The sequence below is a fragment of the Mustela nigripes genome, chromosome 1 (assembly GCF_022355385.1).
Source record: "Mustela nigripes isolate SB6536 chromosome 1, MUSNIG.SB6536, whole genome shotgun sequence".
In the NCBI taxonomy this organism is placed as follows: Eukaryota; Metazoa; Chordata; class Mammalia; order Carnivora; family Mustelidae; genus Mustela; species Mustela nigripes.
Genome location: NC_081557.1, coordinates 40,195,099 through 40,218,140, shown reverse-complemented (window position 1 = coordinate 40,218,140; position 23,042 = coordinate 40,195,099). Strand labels below are relative to the sequence as shown.

The following is a 23,042-nucleotide window of genomic DNA, read 5'->3' as shown; positions in this document are numbered from 1 at the left end:
GGGTTAAAGCCTCTGCCTTTGGCTCAGGTCATGATCTCAGGATCCTGGGATCAAAACCCCCCATCGGGCTCTCTGCTCAGCAGGGAGCCTGCTTCCTCTGCCTGTCTCTCTGCCTACTTGTGATCTCTGTCTGTCAAATAAATGAATAAAATCTTTAAAAAATTTTAAAACTGATGTTGCTGAAAAGGACAGGGCTTGGCTCTGAGGTCTCTGGTATAAGAGTTTCAGCAAATTCATTTTGTGGGAGTCCTGCTTGCCCTTGACCTGTGACTGGCAGCCATTTTGTCCTCATCCAGGTGCCCCTCACCCACATGGTGGCCGCTGCCCAGGGTGCTGCCTGGTTATCTCTGTGTCAGTTGTGAAGGTGGTTGTTTCTTAGAAACCATTCTTGCTCAACAGATTTTGTTCTGATTTTTACAATAGTAAAGGCACCGAATGTTCGTCAAACCGATGAAAGATCACTGCTCTTGAGCATGATCCTAATAATTGAACCTGTGTGTCGGTCTGTAGTGCAGGATAGGCTGGGTTTATCTCAGCAGGGTGGAGTGTCTCTGATAGCATCTTCTGCCTGAGAGGGATCAATGCCAAAACCTTTGTTCTCTCCTGGGCTGTTTTGTTCTCGCAAACAATGCTGCTTTGATTTCTCCAGTGGGAGCCAGTGCTCCAAGTTCCTTTGCTGGAGAGAAGGGGACACTTCATTTCCTGCCTTCAGCAGCAGCGGGATTGTCCTGGCCCCCTTGTGTGTGTAGACACGCTCCTCCCTACCTCTCCTGCTGCTGCTTCCAACTTGAAGGGGCAGCAGAAGCAATGGAAAGAAGCACTCTTGGACCAAGGAGGGGTCACCATATTGCACCATATTGATGTACCAAGGAGCATCACCATATTCCTTGACCTTGAGCAATTAAGTGAGAGATGAGTGCTGGGTTGGTATGAAGAATGGTAAAGCCTTGCTTTAGCGCCAGCAGCCCTCTTGTTGGTCTACCCTGAACACTCTGGCCTTGGAATTGTGTACACCGTTCTTTTGCAGGGTTCACAGAAATCACAGAGCTCAGCTTTCACCTGTCCCATCCTTTTCCAGGAAGACTCAGGCACTCTTCCTGTTGGCATCTCACATTATGAATGGCTGATCTTGTCAAAACCTCGATTCAAGGTAGAATGGGGGCTCTCAGTTGTCCTGTGAGCTGGCATGGACTCCCACTGACTCCTAGTCACCTCTGCTGTGGCCACTGGCCCTGCCGTTTGCACCTTGTCATGGGGACAGAAAATGCTCTACAGTTATTTGGCCCCAGGGAATGGGGTCTGAGAATGGGGAAAGGGTTTGGCCTTTGGAAAGAGCTGGAACTCCATCCATAGTAAAAGGAGGGGAGAGCTGTTGTTGGCGAGTTGGTCTTTTGGAAGGTGGGAAGGCATGGGACGGAGGGGGTGTGGATCGAATTGCTTGTCAGTGAAGTGGAAGCTGAGTCCAGGCCACCACACCTGGGGACACAGAGTAATCCTTGGTGGCCAGCCAGGGAGCCTGTGTTATGCTGTGTATCAGGGCTCACTAATCACCTGGGGATTCGGATCCAGGAGGTCTGGAGTGAGATGGAATATTTTGCGACCCTCACAGGCTCCCAGAGGACACTAGTCCAACAACTCCCATGTGAGTAGCCAGGTCATCCGTCATGACGAGAGTAGCCAGGTCATCCGTCATGACGAGCGTGTCCACTGTGGTTTCATGGGGGCTGTGGTGTGGAGAGACAGGGAAAGGAAAGGGAAGAGTCTGAGAAGGCTCAGGGAAACAGGAGAAGGGAGGAAGTCATGACTTGGAAGAGCAGGGGAGTGAGCGTACCCAGCGGAGTAATCTTATGGGGTCAACTTCTAAGGGTCTGGGTCCTGGGGAGAAAAGAGAACAGAAGTGGCTGGAAAGTGCTGGTACGAAGCAAGGCAGCCAGTGGCATGAGAAGGAAGACAGCAGGGGAAGTGATCAGCTCAAGGAACAGCCTGGTTGGGGCGCCTGGGTGGCTCAGTGGGTTAAGCTGCTGCCTTCGGCTCAGGTCATGATCCCAGGGTCCTAGGATCACGCCCCATGTCCTGGCTCTCTGCTCAGTGAGGAGCCTGCTTCTCCCACTGCCTCTGCTGCTCTCCCAGCTTATGTGCTCTTTCTATGAAATAAATAAAATCTTAAAAAAAAAAAAAAGTAAAAAGAGCTAGTGCTCTTCTCCATTCACACTTCATAAAATAATTTTACTCAAATTCATCACAAAATGTTTGACAGGGTCTTGGTCTCCAGCTGTGTCCAAACCCCTTCCAATGTGGTTTTTAAGAGAATGTAGCTTTCTTTCCCTTCCATGGCATATGGTTTGTGATCCAGGCATGAGAATCTATGTTTGGCCGGAAATGTACCCCATGTGGTCACTTACATCACATTAAGACTTTTGGTTTTTGTATTTGTCTAGTAGGTGTGTGTTGTCCTGATATAGCATACTGATTTTTATTTATCTTTAAAGATTTTATTTGTTTACTCGAGGGAGAGAGAGAGAGATAGCAAGAGCGGGTACTGGTGGCTGAAGGAGAGGGAGAAGCAGGCTCTCTGCTGAGCAGGGGGCTGGCTGTGGGGCTAACTCTTTAGATGATATGATCAGGCCCCCAGGAATAACGATTAAATCTGTGTTAAATTTCCCTATGCTTTTTCGGTTTGGTTTTGTTTTCTTCACCAAGCCCAAAGGGGGGAATCTCCATCCATGTTAAAAACGAGCATTGGCGGGACCATTTGGGGTTCATGTATCCTCCCCAAACAGTATATCCTTGTGCACAAACTGAGAGGGTCTGGAGTCACTGAAAATAAATTGTTAGCACTAAAATGCCAGGCCCGCCCTCTCTTGGCAATAATCTGGGGATAGAAAACTGTAGGGCTGTCATCTTTTATTTTCCCCATCTTTGGAAATCAGCACCAGTTTTGACCAGGTCTGATTAAAGACATAAGAACTTTAGATTAATCTTCCAATGACCAACTATGTGACTTTCGATCATGGCTTCATTTGAATGGTGGCTTCAAGTCCCTTAGCCCTGATTTCCTGCTGACTAAATTGGGGTAAGAATATCTGTACCCCAGGACTGCTCTGAGACTCCCAATAATGTATGCTGTGAGCCAGGCACTCGGGCTCCCCAAAGTTAGCCTTTTTCTTACTGATTGACTTTCTGTTGTGAGTACAGCAAATATTTTTCTTTGTCCTTTGTTTTGGGAAAAGCAGGTTAACTAGACAAATCCATCAATACTTTGTGGTTTCTGGATTATTTTTCTTTTCCATGCAGAGGTGGATTTTCCATGAAGTTGAAGAAGCTTATGCTTCAGGGTCCCCCATCTCTTCTGGCCCTGAACCTAATTCTGTATTTTTAATTTTGTATTCTTTTCCCGAAAAGGGCCCCTCACATGATTTAAACTTCAGACCCCACAGAATCTGTAATTGCCACCGATATCCTACTTAGAATGATCACCTTGCCCCAAATTAAGAACACCTTAGATATGATTAACTTTGTATCTTTTCACCTATTTTTATTTTCTAAGTTTTCAGTGCTAAAATGGATTATCATTATGTTCAGTCATTTTCTTCAGAGTTGATTTTTCTCAGATTTAAATAGAGCTGCACTGTTCATTCATTTGTTCATCCAAGTGCCTCCCTCTCCTTCTGCATCCAGCGGAGCAGTGAGGCAGGTTCTGGGGAAGGGACCAGAAGTGGAGACCAGAAGGCATCATGGTGGCAGCCATGGGGCTTCTGCTAGAGCAGGTGTAGCGCAGTAGTTGCTAAGGGCTGAAACCGAGTGCCATGAAACTACAGAAATGTACTCTCTCCTAGTTCTGGAGTCTAGGAGTCTGAAATCTCGATGTTGGCCGGACACCTGAAGGCTACAGGGGAAAATGTGTTCCAGGCTGTTCTCTGAGCCTCTGGTGTTGCTGGTGGTCCTTGGCTTCCCTTGGCTTGTGTAGAGACGTCACTCCAATGTCCACCTCTGTGTCCTTCTCCCTGTGTGTCTCTGTGTGTCTCTTTTCTTATACGGACCCCATCCTATTGGACTAGGATTCACCCTAATGGCCTCATCTTGATTACATCTAATCCGAGACCCGATTTCCCAACAAGGTTACATCCACAGGTACCTGGAGTTAGGACTTCAGCATCTCTTTTGGGTGGGACACAACTCAGCCCCCAACAGGGGCATCTGGAGGCTGATTGTTTCTCACCTCAGGTCCTGTGGCACAACCTTTGGGGGCACCTGTTCCTTCAGGTGCTCTGATCGCACACTCCCAGGAAGGTGAAGCTCGCTGCCTCTGGGTGAATCTCTTCCTTTCGTTCTTTTCCTTCTATACCCCACCCCCCGAGTCAGGCTTAGCAGTGATGAGTGCTGGCTCCTGAAATGAGTGCAGCATTCGAATGACAGCCCCATGGCAGCACTGTGTCCTCGAGTATCAAAAGAGCCCCCAGAAGGTGCTCATCACTACTTGTTAAATCAATGAGAGACCTTAGACAAGCTCCTTCACTTTTTTGAGACTCAGTTTCGTCATCAGTCAAATGGAGATCAAAAGTACCTGCCTCAGAGAGGTTGGGAAGATTAAATGGGATGATTAATGGACCTGATCCAGCCTGCATAAATTACCTGCTCAAGCAATGTTAGCTAGAATAATCACAATAATGTTCCATAACAAAGCATGGATAATACTCACGGATGATTAATATTATTAATAATACTAGCAATCCTCCAAAGGCAGTTCATCCCATTTAGAATACAAGCCACAGACCTCACTGTGTCTACCTAGATCACGTGTCCCCCAGCCTCTTTCCAGCCCTCGCCCCTGCTCTCAGCTGCACTGGCTCCCTCGTTCCTCAGATACCCTGTATGTATTTCCATCTCTGGACCCTTGACTCTCCTTCCCCCATGCCTGGAAGGTTCTTCCTCCAGACAACTGCATAATTCACTCCCTCACTTTCTGTAGATCTTTGCTAGAGGGTCACTTGCACATGGGGTTTCCCTGAACGCCCCATCTCAGCGAGCATTCACATCACTCCCTGTGACTGTTTTATTTCTCTAAGTGTAGCACTTTCTCACGGACCCTTTCTTCTCTCTTTCCTATTGGCCAGAATGTGTGCTACATAAAAAGCCTTTGCCTCATTCACTCTCCCGTCCTTAGCTCTGCAGTAGTAGTTGGTCCTCCTAAATATTGCTGAGCCAAATGAGCCATCCCACAGACATTGAACACAGCTTCTTGTTACCTGTCTGGCTCCTGGCAGTGACGCTAGGCGGTGGCCAAACCAAGGATTCTTCCATAGATATGGCAGATGAAGCCCAGAGAGGAGAAGCAGTTAGTCTAAGCTCATGGGACTAATCACTTGGGATTCCCAAGTAACTAGTAATTCAAGTCACAGACCAGACCAGGCTCTGAGTCCCATGCAGGCATGAGCCGCCCTCGAGGAGTCACTGCTTCTCAGTCACACTGCGGTGTCATCTGCTGCGGACAGTGGGACCAACCCAAAGCCAATGCTCACTCTCCCCTACCTTCTGATGAGCATGTCCAGGAGGTTTTGGTCCTCTTTCTCTTGGGATGTTCAAGACCAGTAACCCTTGTAGCCTCCTCCAGACAGCGGTGGGGTATCTTCTCCTGGGAGCCCAGCAAGAGTGCAACAGAGACAGGAAGCCCGATCCTGGTTCTGCCCCATCTTCCTGGACTAAAGCCCAGCGGAGGTGGGTGGGAGGACAGTCTGTGGGCCGGGGCAGCCTGTGTGGCTTCAGGGTCCTCTTCCGGCTCCTCTCTGCTTTGCGCTCAGACATCTCCTTGGCCAGGGCCCAGGGCTTCCTTGGAGGACACCCCTTGGAAGGCTGTCTCTAAATCGTGTGGTGAGGGAGCTTGGAAGTCCCTGCCTCCTGGGGGGAGAGGGAGATGGGGACTCCCCGGAGCCAGGTGTAGGTGAGGTCGGGTTCCCTGCCTTTGCCTAGTGAACCCCCCCCTCAAATGCTCTTGTCAGGAGAGTGACACTTCTTGAAGCCCCAGCTTCTCCAGCCAGTTTCCTCCTCTTGGCTGAGGTGGCCTATCACCTGCCCATGATGGCGGTATGGTCAACTCCTGTCCGTCTCCCCCGCTAGACGGTGGACGTGCGCGGAGTGGGGGCGGAGATGGTGTCTGACTCCTGCCATGTCCCGGCCCCCAGCGCAAGGCTGGCAGTGCTGGGGTGCTCACTTCTGAATGTCTGAATGAGTAAGTGAATGTGGCAAGCTGAGTGCTTTGTCATCTGACTGGAAGCGGATCTGGTACAGAGCAGGACAGTTAGGCAGACGGGTGTCAGCTGTGGTCCCTTCTTCCTAGAGTCACCATGGAGTTAATGAGCTAAGTTCCAGACTGGACTCTTATACGAGAATCTATCTGGATCCTGACCCCAAGTTTGTTAGTTTGTATCCTTTAAGAGTTTCACCCCCCTCCCTTTTTTTTTGTTTATTAGGTAAGAATTCCACAAACCTTCTTTCCGTCAGCAGTAATGGTGCAGCCGGAGGAGCACAATGCGCTTCTCTAGGCCACTCAGGGAGGACCGCCGAGTGTGGTAGGTAGGACCTGTGATCCTTTCCAAGGCCATGGCTCCCACGGGCTGCAGAAGTCTGTCCTCACATCTCCCTGTGCTTGTGGACCAGTTTGGTGATCCGTGGGGTGTCAGGGTTTCCTCTGTTAACTTTATGGAATGGATCAGTGAGGATAACCTCAAAGAATCTGTATGTGGAATCTTGGCCAACCTAGTAAGAATTCAGGACTCTGAGGGCTGCACAGTGGCCCCTAGCTTGCTCCTCTGCAAGATCGAAGGCTTAGGTCAGACTTCAGCCAGTTAGCACCACGATGGACAGGCTTGACTTGTAATTGGACCTTCTTCCTCATGCCCGTTAGAGAAAACTCGGGCCCCATGAAACCTGGATGCATTGTTGCGTTCCATCTCTATTTGTTGGCACTCGTGTCCGGCACTGTGCTAAGCCCTGGGAATGGAGGAATGAAGAAGAGACCCTCCCCCACCCTCTGGGCCACTGCCACCTTCACAACACAGTGGAAAGGCAGGCAGTAAGCAGGTGGTCACAGTGCAGTGGGGTAGGTGCTAGAGGGGGAGATGGAGAGGAGAGGCCTCATAGCAGACTGCTATGGGTAACTACCCAAGTTCTGCTTTGGCTGTCGACTCAAGTTCCCTTCCAGAGTTCATTGTTCCCTCCTACACGGTCAGTCTTCATGGGACGCAGGGCCTGCCTGACACAGCAGGGGCCCAAAAGGCCAGATCCATGCTCTGCTCAAGTGAACAAAGGCAGTAAAGGGTGGACACGTGATCCAAGCCCAGCCAGTTGTGGGCTTCTGCCTGGAGCTCTGAACCTGGACCTGGTGTCCCTGGAAAAGTCCCACGCTGGCACAAGAGGCCCTGGGGTCTGAACTCTAGCAGAGAGTCTGAACTGCTCTAGCAGAGTTCTGACTCAGCCTACCCAGCTTCCCTTCATTCCCCTTCGCTTCTAAGCCTAGTTCTCAGGGTTTCCTTTGCGTCTCTTTAAGTGGGATGCCAGTAAATTCCCTTTCTTCTTAGTCTGTCCAGAATGTGTCTCTTTGCAACCAAGAGCTCTGATTGGTACAGATTCCTCCATCTTGGCAGAGGAAGGCAAGCTTTCCAAATGTGGGACATTTTATGCTAATACCCGAAGGGATGAGTAATAGGCTAGATGAAGGGAGGGAGAGGTGCGAAGAGTAAAGAAGGCCCACAGACAGGAGCTGGAAAGAAAAAACGTATAAAGCGGCAAACAGCAGGTAACTCCATTGTTAAAGTAGGAGTTTGTATTTTCTTTTTTCTTTTCTTTTTTTTTTTTTTTTTTTAAAGATTTCATTTATTTATTTGACAGAGAGAAATCACAAGTAGATGGAGAGGCAGGCAGAGAGAGAGAGAGGGAAGCAGGCTCCCTGCTGAGCAGAGAGCCCGATGCGGGACTCGATCTCAGGACCCCGAGATCATGACCTGAGCCGAAGGCAGCGGCTTAACCCACTGAGCCATCCAGGCGCCCCAAGGAGTTTGTATTTTCTTCTAGGAAAACTTGGGGCCACTGAAGGGCAGAGGAAGGACCAGAGGTTTTTTTTTTTTTTTTTTAAAGATTAAAAAAAAAAAATTTATTTATTTATCAGAGAGAGAGGGAGAGAGAGCGAGCACAGGCGGACAGAATGGCAGGCAGAGGCAGAGGGAGAAGCAGGCTCCCTGCGGAGCAAGGAGCCCGATGTGGGACTCGATCCCAGGACGCTAGGATCATGACCTGAGCCGAAGGCAGCTGCTTAACCAACTGAGCCACCCAGGCATCCCAGGACCAGAGTTTTTTAACTGTGATCTGAAGAATGGACTGGAAGGAGAGTAAGATGAACTAGAGGACAACCCTTGTCATTCGCAATAGTTTAAGCATAAGACAGTGGGGGCTAGACTGGGCTGTGCAGTGGAGATGGCGTTAAAGCCACGGACTTCATCCAGAGTGATCATGGGAACGGACAGAATGTGGGGACTGGTTGGGAAGGAGGGCTCAGGTTGGGGAAAGGGGGCAACATTCAGGGCCAGGAGAGGACAGGTTGGTATGGGGGAGCTTGAAGTGCCTGTGGCACATTCAGATAAAATGTCTAGAAAGGGCTGAACGTATCCATTGGTGACCTGGGAAGTATTGACTCAAAACAGAGGTCTTTGGCATGTAGACAGACCTGGAACTCTAGGAGCTGAGTGTGGAGTGGAGTTGAACAGTACCATGTGTGCAGCACGCTAGAAGAGAGCCTTAAAAGGAGATGGAAGAAGCCAGAAGGCCAAGAAATAACTGCTGAATGCTTTTGATAGGTCATTTAAGATTGGATTCATCTGCTGATTGGCAGCTCAGGATGGAAGTGGCTCTTCCTGAGAAGTTGGAAAAGCTACTTAAAGCACAAGTTCACATGTGTCAAAGGCCTCCTCATGCATGAGGGCTCTCTTGATAGGAAGGGACCATTTCTATTACCTTCAGCTATCAGGCCTTGGCTCCATTTTCAAAAATCAACCAGAGGGGGCACCTGGGTGGCTCAGTGAGTTAAAGCTTCTGCCTTGGGCTCGAGACATGATCATCCTGGAATCCCCACATCAGGCTCTTGGCTCAGTGGGGAGCCTGCTTCCTCCTCTCTGCCTACTTGTGATCTGCCAAATAAAAAAAATCTTAAAAAAAAAAAAAACCAACCAGAGGAATGAAATAAAGTTGTCACATAAAGTTGTTATGTGTCACACCGCACATAATAGTAGGGATGAATGTAGTCTTAGAACTTGAAAAGAACTTAAAACCTATGTCCAGGGGCACCTGGGTGGCTTGGTTAAGCCTCTGCCTTTGGTGCAGGGTCTTGGGATCCAGCCCCACACTGGGCTCTCTCCTCAGCAGGGAGCCTGTTGAGCCCTCTGCCTGCTTGTGGTCAAATAAAATCTTAAACACAACCCCCCCCCCACCTATGTCCAGATCCTGCCCCATAGGATAAACTTACTAATTTGTGATTGCATTCAATAAACAGGCTTATGGTGTGTAGGTCCTGTTCTAGGTGCTGGGGAAACAGTGAACAAAAAAACCTTCCATCTCTTCTGGAGAGTCAGATATAAACACATAGTCACGATAATGGTGGACATGGCGATATGTAAAGGAGGTTAAGAGGTGTAACAAGGGCTGTTTTCACAGGGGAGACAGGCCCTTACTATCCTGACAGTTGAGCCAAGGCTTAGGGAAGACTACGGGTGAGGGGAGGAATGCATGGTACATCCCACGAAGCAGGGCAGAATGAATAAGGGGCAAAAAAGAAAATCTGATCAGATTTACTGGGTATTGGGAAAGGACAGGAAGGCAACTAGATCAGATGTAGGGCAGTGTAGGCCAAGGCTAATGTTTTGACTTAGAAATCTAACTAGGCAAATGTTACCAAGTTTGTTGCTACACAACTGAAGTCATAGTAATTCTTCATAAATGTGTGGCTGCTACTTAAAGACACACACAACACTATCAAGTATCACAATGTTTATTGATAGATACAAGTATATAAAATCAGGGCATGAACATGACTTGATAAATTAAGTAGACTTAATTTCAATACTATAATAAGAGGGACCAATTCAAATTCTCACCATTTGTTTCACACCCACAAAACCACTTCAAGGGCATTAACGATCTCTCAAAACTGATCAGTTTTGTGCAAGTAAACCATGTTTCTTTTAAAAAGACTTGTGCACTTGCCCAGGCTCAAGGATATTAAAATCTAGCACATAAAGCCCATTACTAGAGGTAGAAATACAGGCAATATACTATTACGGCAACAACCATCAATTACAGTTAAGAATTTTTCTGTAACAACCAAATGGATAATCAAATATTGCAACAACTCAAGTATTACTGAGCAAAGTGCATTTCTACAGTATTCAGTGTTGCTATTCAGTTTTCTAACTTAAAACAGCCTATGGTAACTGGCAGCAAAGAAGGTCCTTGCAATAGACTGCCTCTGCTTGAGAACTCAGGATGTAATTATTGCATGCTGCTAATACACTATCTAAACATTAAAGATACTCCTAAAATATTTGATGGTAGACTATGATTAAGACATTACACTACAAAAAAACCTTATGCAGAAGGAAATCCTAACTGACGTGCTTCTGCTTTAAATATTGTGAAAACATTACAGCGGAATGAATTTTCGCAGTGGTTAGGTCAGATGCAGTTACGTCATAGCAACAGTATGTTTTGCACAATTTAAGGCTTTGGCTGGTTCTTTAGTCAGCTTCTTCCTCGGACTCCTCTTCTTCAGCAGTTTCTAGCCAGGTTAGCCACTGATTCACCTGTGAATTTGTCATTCCACAAAATTAAGCCACACTTACACAAGACAGAAAAACTCAAACCAATAGCTGATTTACGATAGAGCTACCAAACCCACTGAAGGAGAACTTTCAAGTAGTCTATACCTTTTATGATTGCAAAAGCCTTCAGAACATATTGCTAATTATTACTTTTCTACTGGCTGGGAGTTACTTTAAAAAGGCGTGGACGAGTTGTACTAGGGAAGAGATTTACAGTCTGTGAGCCTGGGTGTCATTCTATGACACTGCTTCCAGTTACCTCTCGGGTTCAGTAAGGAACAGGGGCTCCTCCCAAACCTAAGTTTAGCAGGACTGGGGAGGAAGAGGGGAGAAGATTCCTGGAAACAGATTTCTTGCCCCACCTCAGGATTGCTCAGATTCCTAAAGGACAGGGCTAACGAAATGCTTCACAGATACTCCTCACAAAGACACTGTAGAGACCAGTATTTCTCAAAGCCTAATCCCCTGGAAAACTAAATCTTAACACTCTGAAACCCAGTTTTAAACCACTCTGTAGGTGATCAATGTACAGTGATTTTAATATCCCCAGAAGTGGGGCGCCTGGATGGCTCAGTCATTAAGCATCTGCCTTCAGCACAGGTCATGATCCCAGGGACCCTGGGATTGAGCCCTGCCTTGGACCCCCTGTTCTTTGGAAAGCTTGCCTCTACCTTCCTCACTCCTCCTGTTTATGCTCCCTTTCTTGCTTGCTGTCAAACAAAGAAATCTTTAAAAATAACATCCCCAGAAATATAAAGTTCTTTGCCTAGGGCTAGAATGCCACTAAGATCTAAAACTGAGCTGTGAAAAATCAGAAGCAATTGCTCCTTTACTAACATTAAAAAAACAAAACAAAACAAAAAAAACTTAAATCCAGTCTTGTGTAGTCGTTCACAACCTTTCTAAGTATGTTTCTAAAAAATGCTAGCCATCAATAACCTCTTGCGTATCACTAGGTTGAAGCCTTTCATCCCTTCATGGCTCTCCCTCTGTGCTAACTATCGACTTTACCACAGATTCCAACAGTACAGAAGGAGAGGTACAGATAAATCTAAGTATTTAAAGAAGAGCCTTTAAAACTGAACTATAGGATGCAAAATACCATGTAAATTGAACAACAAAAAAAACAAAAAACAAAACAAAACAAAACAAACCCAAACAGACTGAAATGACTAACAAAACATTTACCTGGAACAAAGCCTTGCCTTTCCCAGGAAACTCTTGGGTTATATCTTCTTTCCAAGCCAAGAAAGCTTCTTCTTCAATAATTTCCATGTCATAAAAGTGAACAAAAAAGCGGAGTAACATGCCTACAAGACAGTATGCAATCCTGTTATCTAGTGCGCTGTTGGGAGACATGGCCCCCACTCGCCGTCCTTCTCCCACTCACCTTTGGGGAAGTTGCTGTTGTAGCAGTGCACCTGAAGAGCATACAGGGCACTGACTTGCAGATCAACGTGATCGTGAAGAAATTTCTGCATTACTGGCTTGAAAGAAAGAAGCAGTTGTTTTTCCTGCTCTAACTGTTCTTTGGAAGGAGCAGAGGAAGAATCTGTCTCATCACTGGGTGGGTTTACTTCACTAGAAATATACTGTAAGAAGCTGCAAAGAAAGATTGTGTTAGAACCCAAAAGCAAAATTTTCCAGGTCAAGAAAGACAATTCTTAGTCCCTTGCCTTAGACTTTTCCTGGTAAATAAAGCATTAACTCTGGACTTTATCTTACCTAGTCATTAAGATGTTCACAAATCCTTTATCTACATGAAGTTTGGGGGAGATGTTATCTTTAATCCATTTATATATGGTCTGAGGGGATGGATCCAACTTTATTTGCTTCAGCAGTTCCTTCTCCAATTTGAGGAGTGGGAATAAGAAACTCAGTCCCTTTCCTTCCAGAATCTCCAACATGCGGTCCTTATTCTGATCAATTTCTGAAGAGACAAAAGCCATCTCCAACATTAGGTAGTTCATTTTAGCCAGCTGGCCTGTCTAGAGAACAGCTTCACGAATTATTTCCCAAATGTACGAGATTAACATAAAAATAAACCCAGCAAAGGAAACACTTAGTATTTGGCTCAAATAGTCATTAAATCATAATCACTTTTTACAAAAGGTGACCTCTAGCCTATGGTAATGCTTATCACTATCTGGACAGGATAATAAAAACTGTGAAGATTTATATAAATCCACTCAAAGTATTAAGTAAGACATTCTAGACTTACTAATCAAAACAAAAAAAAAATCCCCAGCATTCTCTTACCTGGGAGCATTTTCTGCATATTGACCTTGCTTTGTTGAAAAAGTTCTGTTAACCATTCTCGATCTTGTAATTTAGCTAATTGCTGAAGACAAAGTAAGAAGAGAGGAAAATGGGTGCCACTTTCCAGTGGTTGAGCTAGTTCTGAAATGCTCACCAGCTCTGAAATGATGGCACGAGCTGCAAACTGTGCTAAATATGATTTCACCAAAGGGATGTCAACCTCCAGTTTGGGGCACTGGTCCAATACATTCAGGAAAGCCTTAGAAGGAATACACAACAGTCAGTTTATCAGTTCTCAAATATAAATGCAGAACAGTCCTCACAGAATCAGACAAATGTTTACCTGCATGAAGTTGTCACTTGTGGCTATCCCTTCCTGTTTGAGCAAACTGATCAAAGAACTTGCTTTTTCTTTATCTTCATCACTTCTATCTAGTGACAGGATAATTACTTTGCTTAACATCTCAGGAAGAAAGTGTTTAGGAGCCCTCATTTCTCGTACACCATTGACAGCTTCATTTGCATTCCCACTATTCAGATATTCAGTCACAACAGTTTCCTGAAAAGAATATAATCCAAGTATCTTTAGTGCTTCCCTAGTTCAGACAGATACACCCCATGAATTAAACTATGGGATTATTTGAAACTTACAGTTAGTTTAAGTAGTTCTTCCTTCGATGGTGGTGGCTTTTTACTGGTCTTAGCAGGCTTTTCCTGGATAAGTGGTGGATTAGTTTTGAGACCAAGCTGAGGTGTCTTAAAAAACAACAACAAAAAAACACTCATGAAGTTAAGAAGACGACACTAAAAAGTCTTCAGAAAGTACTCTAACAAGAGAAAATGTTTTTGTATTATAGTCCTACCTGTCCCAGAGGCGGCGTTTGAGTGCGTGGTGGTTGTGCACTAGGAGGAATCATAGTTATCTGGGGCTGAAGCTTTGGCACTTGATTTTTATTCATTAGGAACGACTGAGCAGGCCTCAGGCTAATCTAGAATTAAAAACAGATCACAACAAAAAATCGACAACATGGAGATGGCAAACATTAAATCCAACATCCTACATTTAATTCAGCATAAACAAACATCCCAGAACCTAAGACAGAAATCTGAGAACTGATGGCTAAAAAAGTTGCTCCAGGTTAACATAACTTCAGGCAAGAACACTAAAGATCTGATCCATACGGAAAGTAAGATACTGTTACAAATTACATTTGTACTAGCATTCTCCTAGATGAAGCATCACTAAAGTATTAAAAATCAGAAAATTAGTTCATTTACAGAAAAATCACAATCAAAATCTTGACAACCATTTTCTTTGCTCTAACTCAAGACTTGCCCTCATATCTCATAATCTTCGCTCACAGGACGCTGGACATCCAAAGAAAGAAAAAGAAGTACAGAAAAGAAAGAAGGTGAAGAACTCCAGCATTAAGTCCTCTTAATAACGCGTCTTATTTATAATCATCGGGCAATAAATTTCTAAATTGACAAACTTTGGTATATAAGTAACATAGGCAAATGTACCTCATCTGCATTAAGCTGTCCTTTCTTAGAAAACCGAGGTGGCATATCCTTCGACTGTCCTTGCAGCTGGGATAAGAGTCCCTGACTCTGGTTATGGTAGAGCTGGCTTAGCCCCTATTTTAGAAAGGGAGAAAGAAAGTCTAGATAAAAAGGGGTCCACAATTATGGTAATCAAGTACCAAAGGGATGAGCCAAGCCATAAGGAAAAGTTTAAACTGAACTTGCCCAGAGGAAGCAAAAGATGAAAACAGGGGAAGAATAAAAATCTAGCCTAACTGTCAAATAAAAGTGCTTCGATTTTACTATCTTAAAGATAAGCATCTTACCCGATTTTAAATAACTGTCATACATATGTATTTGGTCGAGAAAAACATACATGACTGTAAAATATCTGAATCTTTAAAAGAGCAAAAAGTAAATAACATACATTACTGGATTTAATACTTGTTACATAAGCATTTTCAATGTTTTTTTACCTGGCTTTTCATGAACTTGCCTCCCATCTCTCCAAACTGCGATTGTGTGGGAGGCATGATGTGTCCCCCATGGCCATTGAAGAGTTGATTCGAACGATGACGCCCCATGGTGGGTGAAAATCTATCCTGTATAACTCCTGGACCAGTACCAATTCCACTACCTTAAAATACACAGATGAATAAACAACTCTTTACAACCCTGCTACTACTATTAAAATGGTGAAGGTTTTTATTTTCGGTAAACGGAAACCATTTTCAGTTAAAAATCACCTGGCATTTGTCCAAACATATCAGCAAGTCCTCCAAGTGGGTCCCTATCCATTTTCATCCTGGGTGGCATGAACGGTCCCTCCAGAAAGAAGTCACTTCTCATTCCTTGAGCCATAGGAGCAGGAATAAACACTCCTAGATCCTTTAAAAATAAAGTGAATAAACACCTGATTCCAGATACTATTTTACTTGAAACTAAAATCCTTATACTGAGAAAAACAACTTCTAGACTACTAGAGTGCTAATTACGTAATTTCTATATATAAGTTCTTCCCATAATGCTATACAAGGAACTAAAGACTAAGCTCCACCAGTAAGAGGAATCTCACTCAAGTGTTAACAGGATCGTTTCAGTTTCATAAACTTAACCACTCGATTAAAAAACAAAACCACCAGGGCGCCTGGGTGGCTCAGTTGGTTAAGCAACTGCCTTCAGCTCGGGTCATGATCCCGGAGTCCTGGGATCAAGACCCGTATTCGGCTCCCAGCTCCACAGGAGTCTGCTGCTCCTTCTGACCTTCTCTCGCCTCTCATGCGCGCGCTCTCTCTCTCTCAAATAAATAAATTCTTTAAAAATAAATAAATAAATTTTTAAAAAAGGGAGTAAAACCAGCCTCTTACTTTTACTGCATCTTGACGGATTTGATTGATCGTCTTTGGTCCATTGTCAAGAAAAGCCTTGCGAGGAACCCAATGGTGTTCTCGCAACTCTACGGTATCCTTTAATTTAAAAAAGTTTTAGTAAGTTTCAATATTCCCAAAGAGAAGAAATAAGCTTATCAACATATTTAAACCAGTTTTACCTGCAGCAGGAAACGAATCCTTGCTGGCAATTCCTTACTTAACATCAAGGAGCACATTCGGGCAAAGTACTGATCCATTAAGGACTAATAAAACAGAAATACCTAATTAGAAAAAAGTGTTATGGCAAATGTATACTATTACTTAAATCTTTTAAAGACTTCTTGCTTTATAATCAAGAATAGGACAATCCCCTACATCACAAAAACAATTCTTTTGATTTTAAATAAAATTAAAACAGGCTACTTATATTACTTTTGTCAGCAACGCGCATACCTTGGCTCGTTCATGGTCTAATCTAGGTCCCACTGTCCTCATTATCTGACAGAGGCACTCCAAATCCTCTCCCATATCTTTGAGTTGGACTCTCTTCTTCTTTTCCAAAAGCTACCAAAGAAATAAATGTCACAGGTTGACAAAATCTTACTTGGTTTCTAGTTTTAACACTTGTCCTCATGTCTGCACTGATGGAGCATACCCATACACAGTACTAGGAACAGTACTATCTGGCCACTATAAAAGAAATCCTTCCAAATTAAATCAATTTTAACAGAGGTAGGTGATTCTACCCCTAGTTTACAAAATACACTGTGGTGTACTTTAAATACCTATTTATAACATTTAAGTAAGTTCTGCTAGCCATCTGGAATATTTAACAAGCCCACCAACATTCTGCAATGGCACGAAGCAATTATAATGGGACTTTCCCCCACACGATGATGTGTACCCAGTGGCTGATCTAAACCGAAATTCCCATACTTACTGTTTTGATGCACTTATGAAGGATAGATTCATGAATAAGATCAAGCTTTCCAAGTTCTCCAATGAATTTGATGTTCCCCAACATCTTGATCTTAGCAATGGCTCTCTGTTCCTCCTCCTCGGGGAGGAGGGGATTTTCACGCTTATCATAGACTGAAAATATACAATAAAGGAAAAAAAAGTCAACTTCCAGAATAAAGCTGAAAATACACAGTACCACGTAACAAATATAAACTCTCACCATCAACATTTCTGGTTCGGTTTTCAAATTCATCTTGTAATTTGGAAATTAGGAGGCGTCTGAATGTCTATAGGAAACAAATACATTTGGCATGTTTTGTTAATGAAATCTTTCAAATCAATTTTAAAGTAAGCAAGCAACACCACCACTTACTGTGCTTTGCTTCTGTCCTGGTTGACCCTCTGCTGCTGGGCCATCAAAGTTTGGTGCATCTTCTGCCAATCGCAGACATAGCTGAGCATACAGTGAGCTATACTTTGGCTCTTCTAGGGCTTTGTCCACAATCTACAGAAAATGACATTTTAAAAACTAAATACTACTTTTTGAAAGAACCCTTGCTTTAACTTAATACTTCCTTGCAAGTCTTAAGATCTTAAATATCGTAAGAACTTTCCAACAAAATCTTGGCCTATCAACATTATGCATTTAAAATAATTAGCACACACCCCAGAAAAATACAAGCACTTAAATATTATTTCAAAGATGGTACCAAAAATGTCCCACTGTACAGATTTCATATGAGTCACACCCCACCACCAAGAGTTGAAAGTATCTTGGATATTGAAACTATAAACAGACACTGGAATCTTACTATCAACTTACCCTACAATTCATTTCCAAGACCAAAGGAAGCTTTCCAAGGAAAAACATAACACCCTCCCCCAAAACCTGATTAGCCTGTGCTTAGCCCCTAACTCTCCAAACATAGTATGAACATATATGTATTTTTTAGCGTGAACAATTTAAAATGCACTTTTTATGTCAGGACAACCACACTTGCTATAAGCCCTGTGTAATGTATCAAATTATCAAATCACTATGTTGTACACCTGAAACCACTGTATGTCTAACTATACTTCAATATAAAAATAAACATCCACCTCTTAAATCTGGTGCTTTCAAAACTTAGTGGTTCTTTTTTTAAAAGCACCACCACAATTCAAAAATAAATGTTATCTAGCTCACACCTGAGTTTTAAACAACAATGCAAGTGTACCAAAAAACCCTTGGATCTGTTAACTATTTTTCTTTCAGTTAAGCCAACTTTTAACTTACCAGCAGTATGACCCCTTTAAGGATGAGTTTAGACTCTACACCCACATTGAGGAGCTCAAGGCATAGCTTGTCAAACTTTTCAGGAGTAAGCTTATTTAGTATGCTGGGGAGAAAGGAATTGCACTAGGTGTCAGGCAACAAAGAATTAAGAGTTGAAAAACAACTTTTAAATTATATTAATTTTTTCTTCCATCACTGACTATTAAAATAAACCTCTCACTATTATTTAGATCATATCTGTACCTGGTTGGGGTCCCCAGCTGTTTGAAAATTCTTTCTCACTACCTCAAAACCAAGAGAACAAGAATCTCATCATCAAGGCTAAATTCCAGGAACTAAATACCATTATGTTCCATGTTTCAGTGGGTTACACACCACGCATGGGAAACATCAGGACAAAAGCCTTGTGGATTTTAACCCAATGACTGTAAGCAACTCTTAAGCCTCAAGAAACCTAAACCTAAACCTATATGCTGCAGTCTTCGGTTTAAAATAAAACCGAAAAAACATGGAATTCATTAAAAGAAATACTTGGGACATGAACACTGCCTTCTGGATAATACAGCACACATACAAGAAAACCACAGCCAACTCATCTCCCCACCTTTTAGTAAAAAGACAAGAGAGATCTACAAACTTACCCTCTTACTTTCCTGAAGATTGCATCATGTCGTTCTTTTTCATTTGCGGAGTTGTTTGCTGCGGAGTTGTCATCTCGTCTAGTGCTTCGTGCAGGAATCCATTTCTGAGCGTTTTGCCCTGGGGTTTTCCCCAGGAACTCGCTAGTAAAAATTGAGATTTATAATTCAAACAACTTAAAACCTTACTGTTACGTATTCAAACACCATACTGATCAGACATCTTTCTAAATCAAAAGTTTATTTTTTCAACTTCCTGTACAACTAAGCAACTCACAATCAGTGCATCTCAAACAGTGTGCATCAGAATCACCTGAAGGGCTTGTTAAAACAGATGGCTGGACCTACCCGCCGTTTTGTTTTAGTGGAGCTGGGCAAGGGCCAGATAATTTGCATTCTTTTTAACTCCCAGATGATGCCAATGCTGCTGCTGCCCCAAGAGGCACACCTTTAGAATATCCTCTAATGTCTTATGACCATGCTGCATGCATAGGGCTTTCCTACTGATTAGTATGGTAACTGCTGATAATAATTGCTGATTTCAGAAATAACATTAGTGAAAATAATGCAAAGAGTTAAAAGGATAAAACAGCAGTCGAGACCGCTAATTCAGATGATTCTGCAAAAGAATAATCAAGAACTGATATTCTAAATTAAGGATATGTAGCAGAAACTGTGCCCAGTAGGATTAGGATTCCTAGTAGTATCTATTGCTGTACTCTTATGCATGAGAAGACTTAATCTAAATCTGCCATATAAAGCTCATTGTTACTACACACTTACTATACCTGTTGCCAGCAGTCTTGGGATAGTGCTGAGGTGCACCCCTACTTCCTCCTCCGCCCGAAGAAGCACTATTAAAAAAAAAAAATTATTTTTTAAAAAAGTAGATGCCAGTTATCTCACCTAAAAAGGGCTACTAACAGATCTCATTAATTGTTTCAGAAATAATTATTTCAGAAAGATTTCAGAAATTACACCACAGATGAAGACTACACTTGGGCCTATTGGAAATGACATTTATCCTCCAGATGGCAAAAATAATGAAAATTTAAAAACTTTTAAAAACTACATGGTATGTTATACATTAAACCTGCAATACATTCAGAATTATTTGGTGGTAATTCTTTTAATCTTGTGATTAGACTCTTCATAACAACTGCCAAAAAGCAATCTACACATACCTGAAACGAGAAGCACCCCCTTCTGCAATCGCACTCTCCACTTTGGCGGCTTGACAACGAAGAATCTTCAAAAGAATAATATTAATGGATGGGGTGGGAAGGGAAGAGGATGGGAGAAATGAAAAACCTAGAATGAGAAAGAGTACCAAAATTAGACACTGCTAATAAACGAACCTATAAACCTTCCTTCAACTGTAATTTATTTTAGATCTTGGCACTGCAGTTGACTGAACTTTCACTGCATTGCAGATCTCCTAAGACTAAAATAGAATGTACTCAAACACAAGTGGACAGTAAAATTTTATTTTGTTTAGCCACCTGGAAATTCCTTTTATGCTCAAAGATGCAAAGATCCTTTCACAGGAACAGGAGAACATCTGATTGCGAACCAATCTTTTCAGAGAGCCACATCTACCTCCTTGAGAACTGAGCACTAAGAGCGGTAACAAAATCTAACTCCCATCAACATGAGCACATTATGTGTAAAATGTCCTAGGCTTTCACTGCCTCGACGACGAGCCCAGCGGACCAGTAAGAAATAATTGAAGACTGCTGAGCAGTTTTCTTCACTGCCCATTCTTTCAACTCCCCCGCACAGAGGGCATCCGGGAAGATGCGAGGGACACGGGTGTTCAGTGGCTGGCACTCAGAAGGAGGAAGACACGGGCAACAACATGGCAGCAGGAACCTCCGCCCCATTTCCCCCTTCCTGGGAACAAAAGAGCACTGGATTCCTCCCACCCAGGCTGGAGTTAGGGAAGTGCTTCCGACAACCTCCCCGCGAAGCCGCTGGGGGCAAGCCTCGGCGGGGAGGAGCGAAGGCCGCCCCCGCCGGCCCAGCGCCCGGCTCTTTGTTCTCCAGGCAGGAAAGCGGCCTCCTTCCCATCCGCCGCCTCCGAGCCGACCCCCTCCCTCCCCATAAATCCCGGAGGGGCTGACAGCCGCCTCTCTGTTTTCTTCCCAGCTGACAAAAGGACGCAAATTCTCGTTTTCTCTCCCCTCTCCCGTCCACGCGGGGCCCGCTCCCCGCCAGCACTGGGGGCCTCAACATACCGCCTCCCCGCCGGGAGGCCGGTCTCCAGGACTCCTGCGCCTCGGCTGGTCCCGCGCCAACGGCCGGGCCCTCCCCGGCGGCCGGCACGTCGCTCCCCGCTGCGGCGCGCGCGGCCCCGCCACGCTCTCTCCCCGTCCGAGCACACCAGCGCTTCGGCCCGCCCGGACCCCGGCCACCGACAGCCACGATGAAGGCTGGGGGCCCCCATCGCTACCGGTTTCCTTCTACTCCGAGAGCAACGGGAGAGGAGAACAAAGGTGAAGAATTTCTGGGTGCGCGAAGAGCGGAAAAAACGCTAACAAGAGTCGCCCCGCCCGTCTCCGCCTGCGGCCGCCATTTTGTACCGCTCGAGAAGAAGCGGTCAGGGCACGGCGGCCATTTTAGAGCGCTCTATTCGGCGGCGGCGGCGGCGGCTCTACTCACCTTCACCGAGAACTCAGCAGCTGCCGCCGCAGCTGCCTCCTCAGGATCCGGTCGTCGGGGACAGGGAAGGGAGGGGAGAGGGGAACGGAAAACAAAAAAGGGGGAGGGAAGGGGGAGGAAGGAGTCGGAACGGCTTGGAAACGCTCAGCTCAGAGGAGTCGCTGCTGCAGCCACCACCCGGTACTCGCCGCCACCTCCATAGAGCTCCAACTCACTGCTGGCGCTGAGGCGTGTCTGAAGCCGAACTTATCACTCTGGGGCAGCCGAACCCACCAGAGCCGCCCCGAATGGCTCCTTCGTCGCCCAATCAGCAGCCTGACTGCTGTCTGCCACCAATCCGCGCAGGGCGGCGGGGAGGAGCCACAGGGCTAAGCTCGGTTGCAGCGCAGCCCCGCCGCAGTGCGCAAAGCCATATTCGCGAAGGCTCTGAGGCCAAGCTAGTGGCGTAAGGGGAGCTGAGCACTGTCGAGTTGCGGGCCACTTGCGTAAAGTCGGAGAGCCCTTCTGAGTCTGCGTTGGTGTGGCTGTCTCATCTTCCTCCTGTGTCTTTGTTCCCTGACTCTACAACACGCTCGAGTTGCACACCCCCCCTTCCTCTCTACCTCATTTTCTCAGCGGGCATGGGGGTGGTGGTGCGAGGGACTCGCCTTTCCCCTACCCTACCGGATTCCTGTCCGTGGCGTGTCAGAGCATTGATCTTCCTGGCGCCCCCAAGGTGCCATGGTTGCCCCTTGCAGGGCGTGCCTCCCCGGGTCGGGCCTGTAGGGTTGAGGCCTGGCGCCCCCGGGGCGCAGTGCCTGGAATAACTATCAGTCTCCAGGTGCCCAGCGTCGGCAGCTTTAGGTGGGGGAGCCGGGAGGATTGGGTTCAGGAAACTAGACGGTGCACCCAGATGGGTAAAGAAGGCTTCATTCAGCTCCCTATTTATTCCACCCCCTGCAGAGTGAATGAGAAAAGGATAAAAGGAAGGGGTTTATTGTCTTTGTACTTCACAGGAGAAGCAGCTTTTCCCGAAGGAATGTCCGGCCAGCGGTCACGGAGGAATACCCAGACAATACCAGACTTCTTTGGAAGAAGTGTTTGCGGAGCGCGGGCATTTGGAGGATTTTTTAATTGATAGCTGCTGGTTTTTGTTTCTGGGGTTTTGTTTTTAAGCGCGATGAAGACTGCCAGCTGTGTATTTCCATTTTATGTAAGGTCCACCATAACAAATAGGATTAGGCTTTTCAAAGCCAGCAGATGAACTATTTATACTCCTCAGGTAATATTTTAAAGGAGGGCTACCGTAAAATGAAGTGTTCCATCGTTTGCGACATTTTAGCTACATAAAAATGGAGTCCCGGCTATACAAAAATGGGGTCATATTTCCATATACTTAGCAGAAATTTCCCCATCTTCATTTTAAACGTGCAGTTCTTGATACAATGTGTATCAAAAACAAGAAACTGTGTTTTAACATGCATATCTTTTAAAGAAAGTGTCCAATAAAGGG

The 23,042-nt window shown here is 44.9% G+C and overlaps 1 protein-coding gene, 1 long non-coding RNA gene and 1 other non-coding gene across 3 annotated transcripts; 1 reads left to right on the top strand and 2 right to left on the bottom strand.

Moving 5' to 3' along the window:
- Nucleotides 1-10,017: 10,017 nt before the first annotated feature.
- Nucleotides 10,018-20,772, bottom strand: EIF4G2 (eukaryotic translation initiation factor 4 gamma 2). Its single transcript, XM_059391800.1, has 22 exons — nt 20,670-20,772; nt 20,074-20,200; nt 19,678-19,743; nt 18,893-19,033; nt 18,252-18,354; nt 17,349-17,480; nt 17,196-17,262; nt 16,956-17,107; nt 16,469-16,579; nt 16,195-16,278; nt 16,013-16,111; nt 15,392-15,533; nt 15,122-15,282; nt 14,646-14,759; nt 13,985-14,110; nt 13,773-13,877; nt 13,465-13,680; nt 13,122-13,380; nt 12,588-12,792; nt 12,253-12,464; nt 12,051-12,172; nt 10,018-10,844 (listed from the first exon to the last, which is right to left on the bottom strand). Exons 1-22 carry the CDS (start codon nt 20,770-20,772, stop codon nt 10,779-10,781), a joined length of 2,913 nt encoding a protein of 970 aa, XP_059247783.1. The 3' UTR covers nt 10,018-10,778.
- Nucleotides 14,454-14,593, bottom strand: LOC132009558 (small nucleolar RNA SNORD97). The gene has a single exon (XR_009402018.1). It is a non-coding gene; the product is annotated as a small nucleolar RNA SNORD97 (small nucleolar RNA).
- Nucleotides 20,773-21,551: 779 nt separating the features above from the next.
- On the top strand, nt 21,552-22,741 carry LOC132023075 (uncharacterized). Its single transcript, XR_009405848.1, has 2 exons — nt 21,552-22,064; nt 22,546-22,741. It is a non-coding gene; the product is annotated as an uncharacterized LOC132023075 (long non-coding RNA).
- Nucleotides 22,742-23,042: the final 301 nt, after the last annotated feature.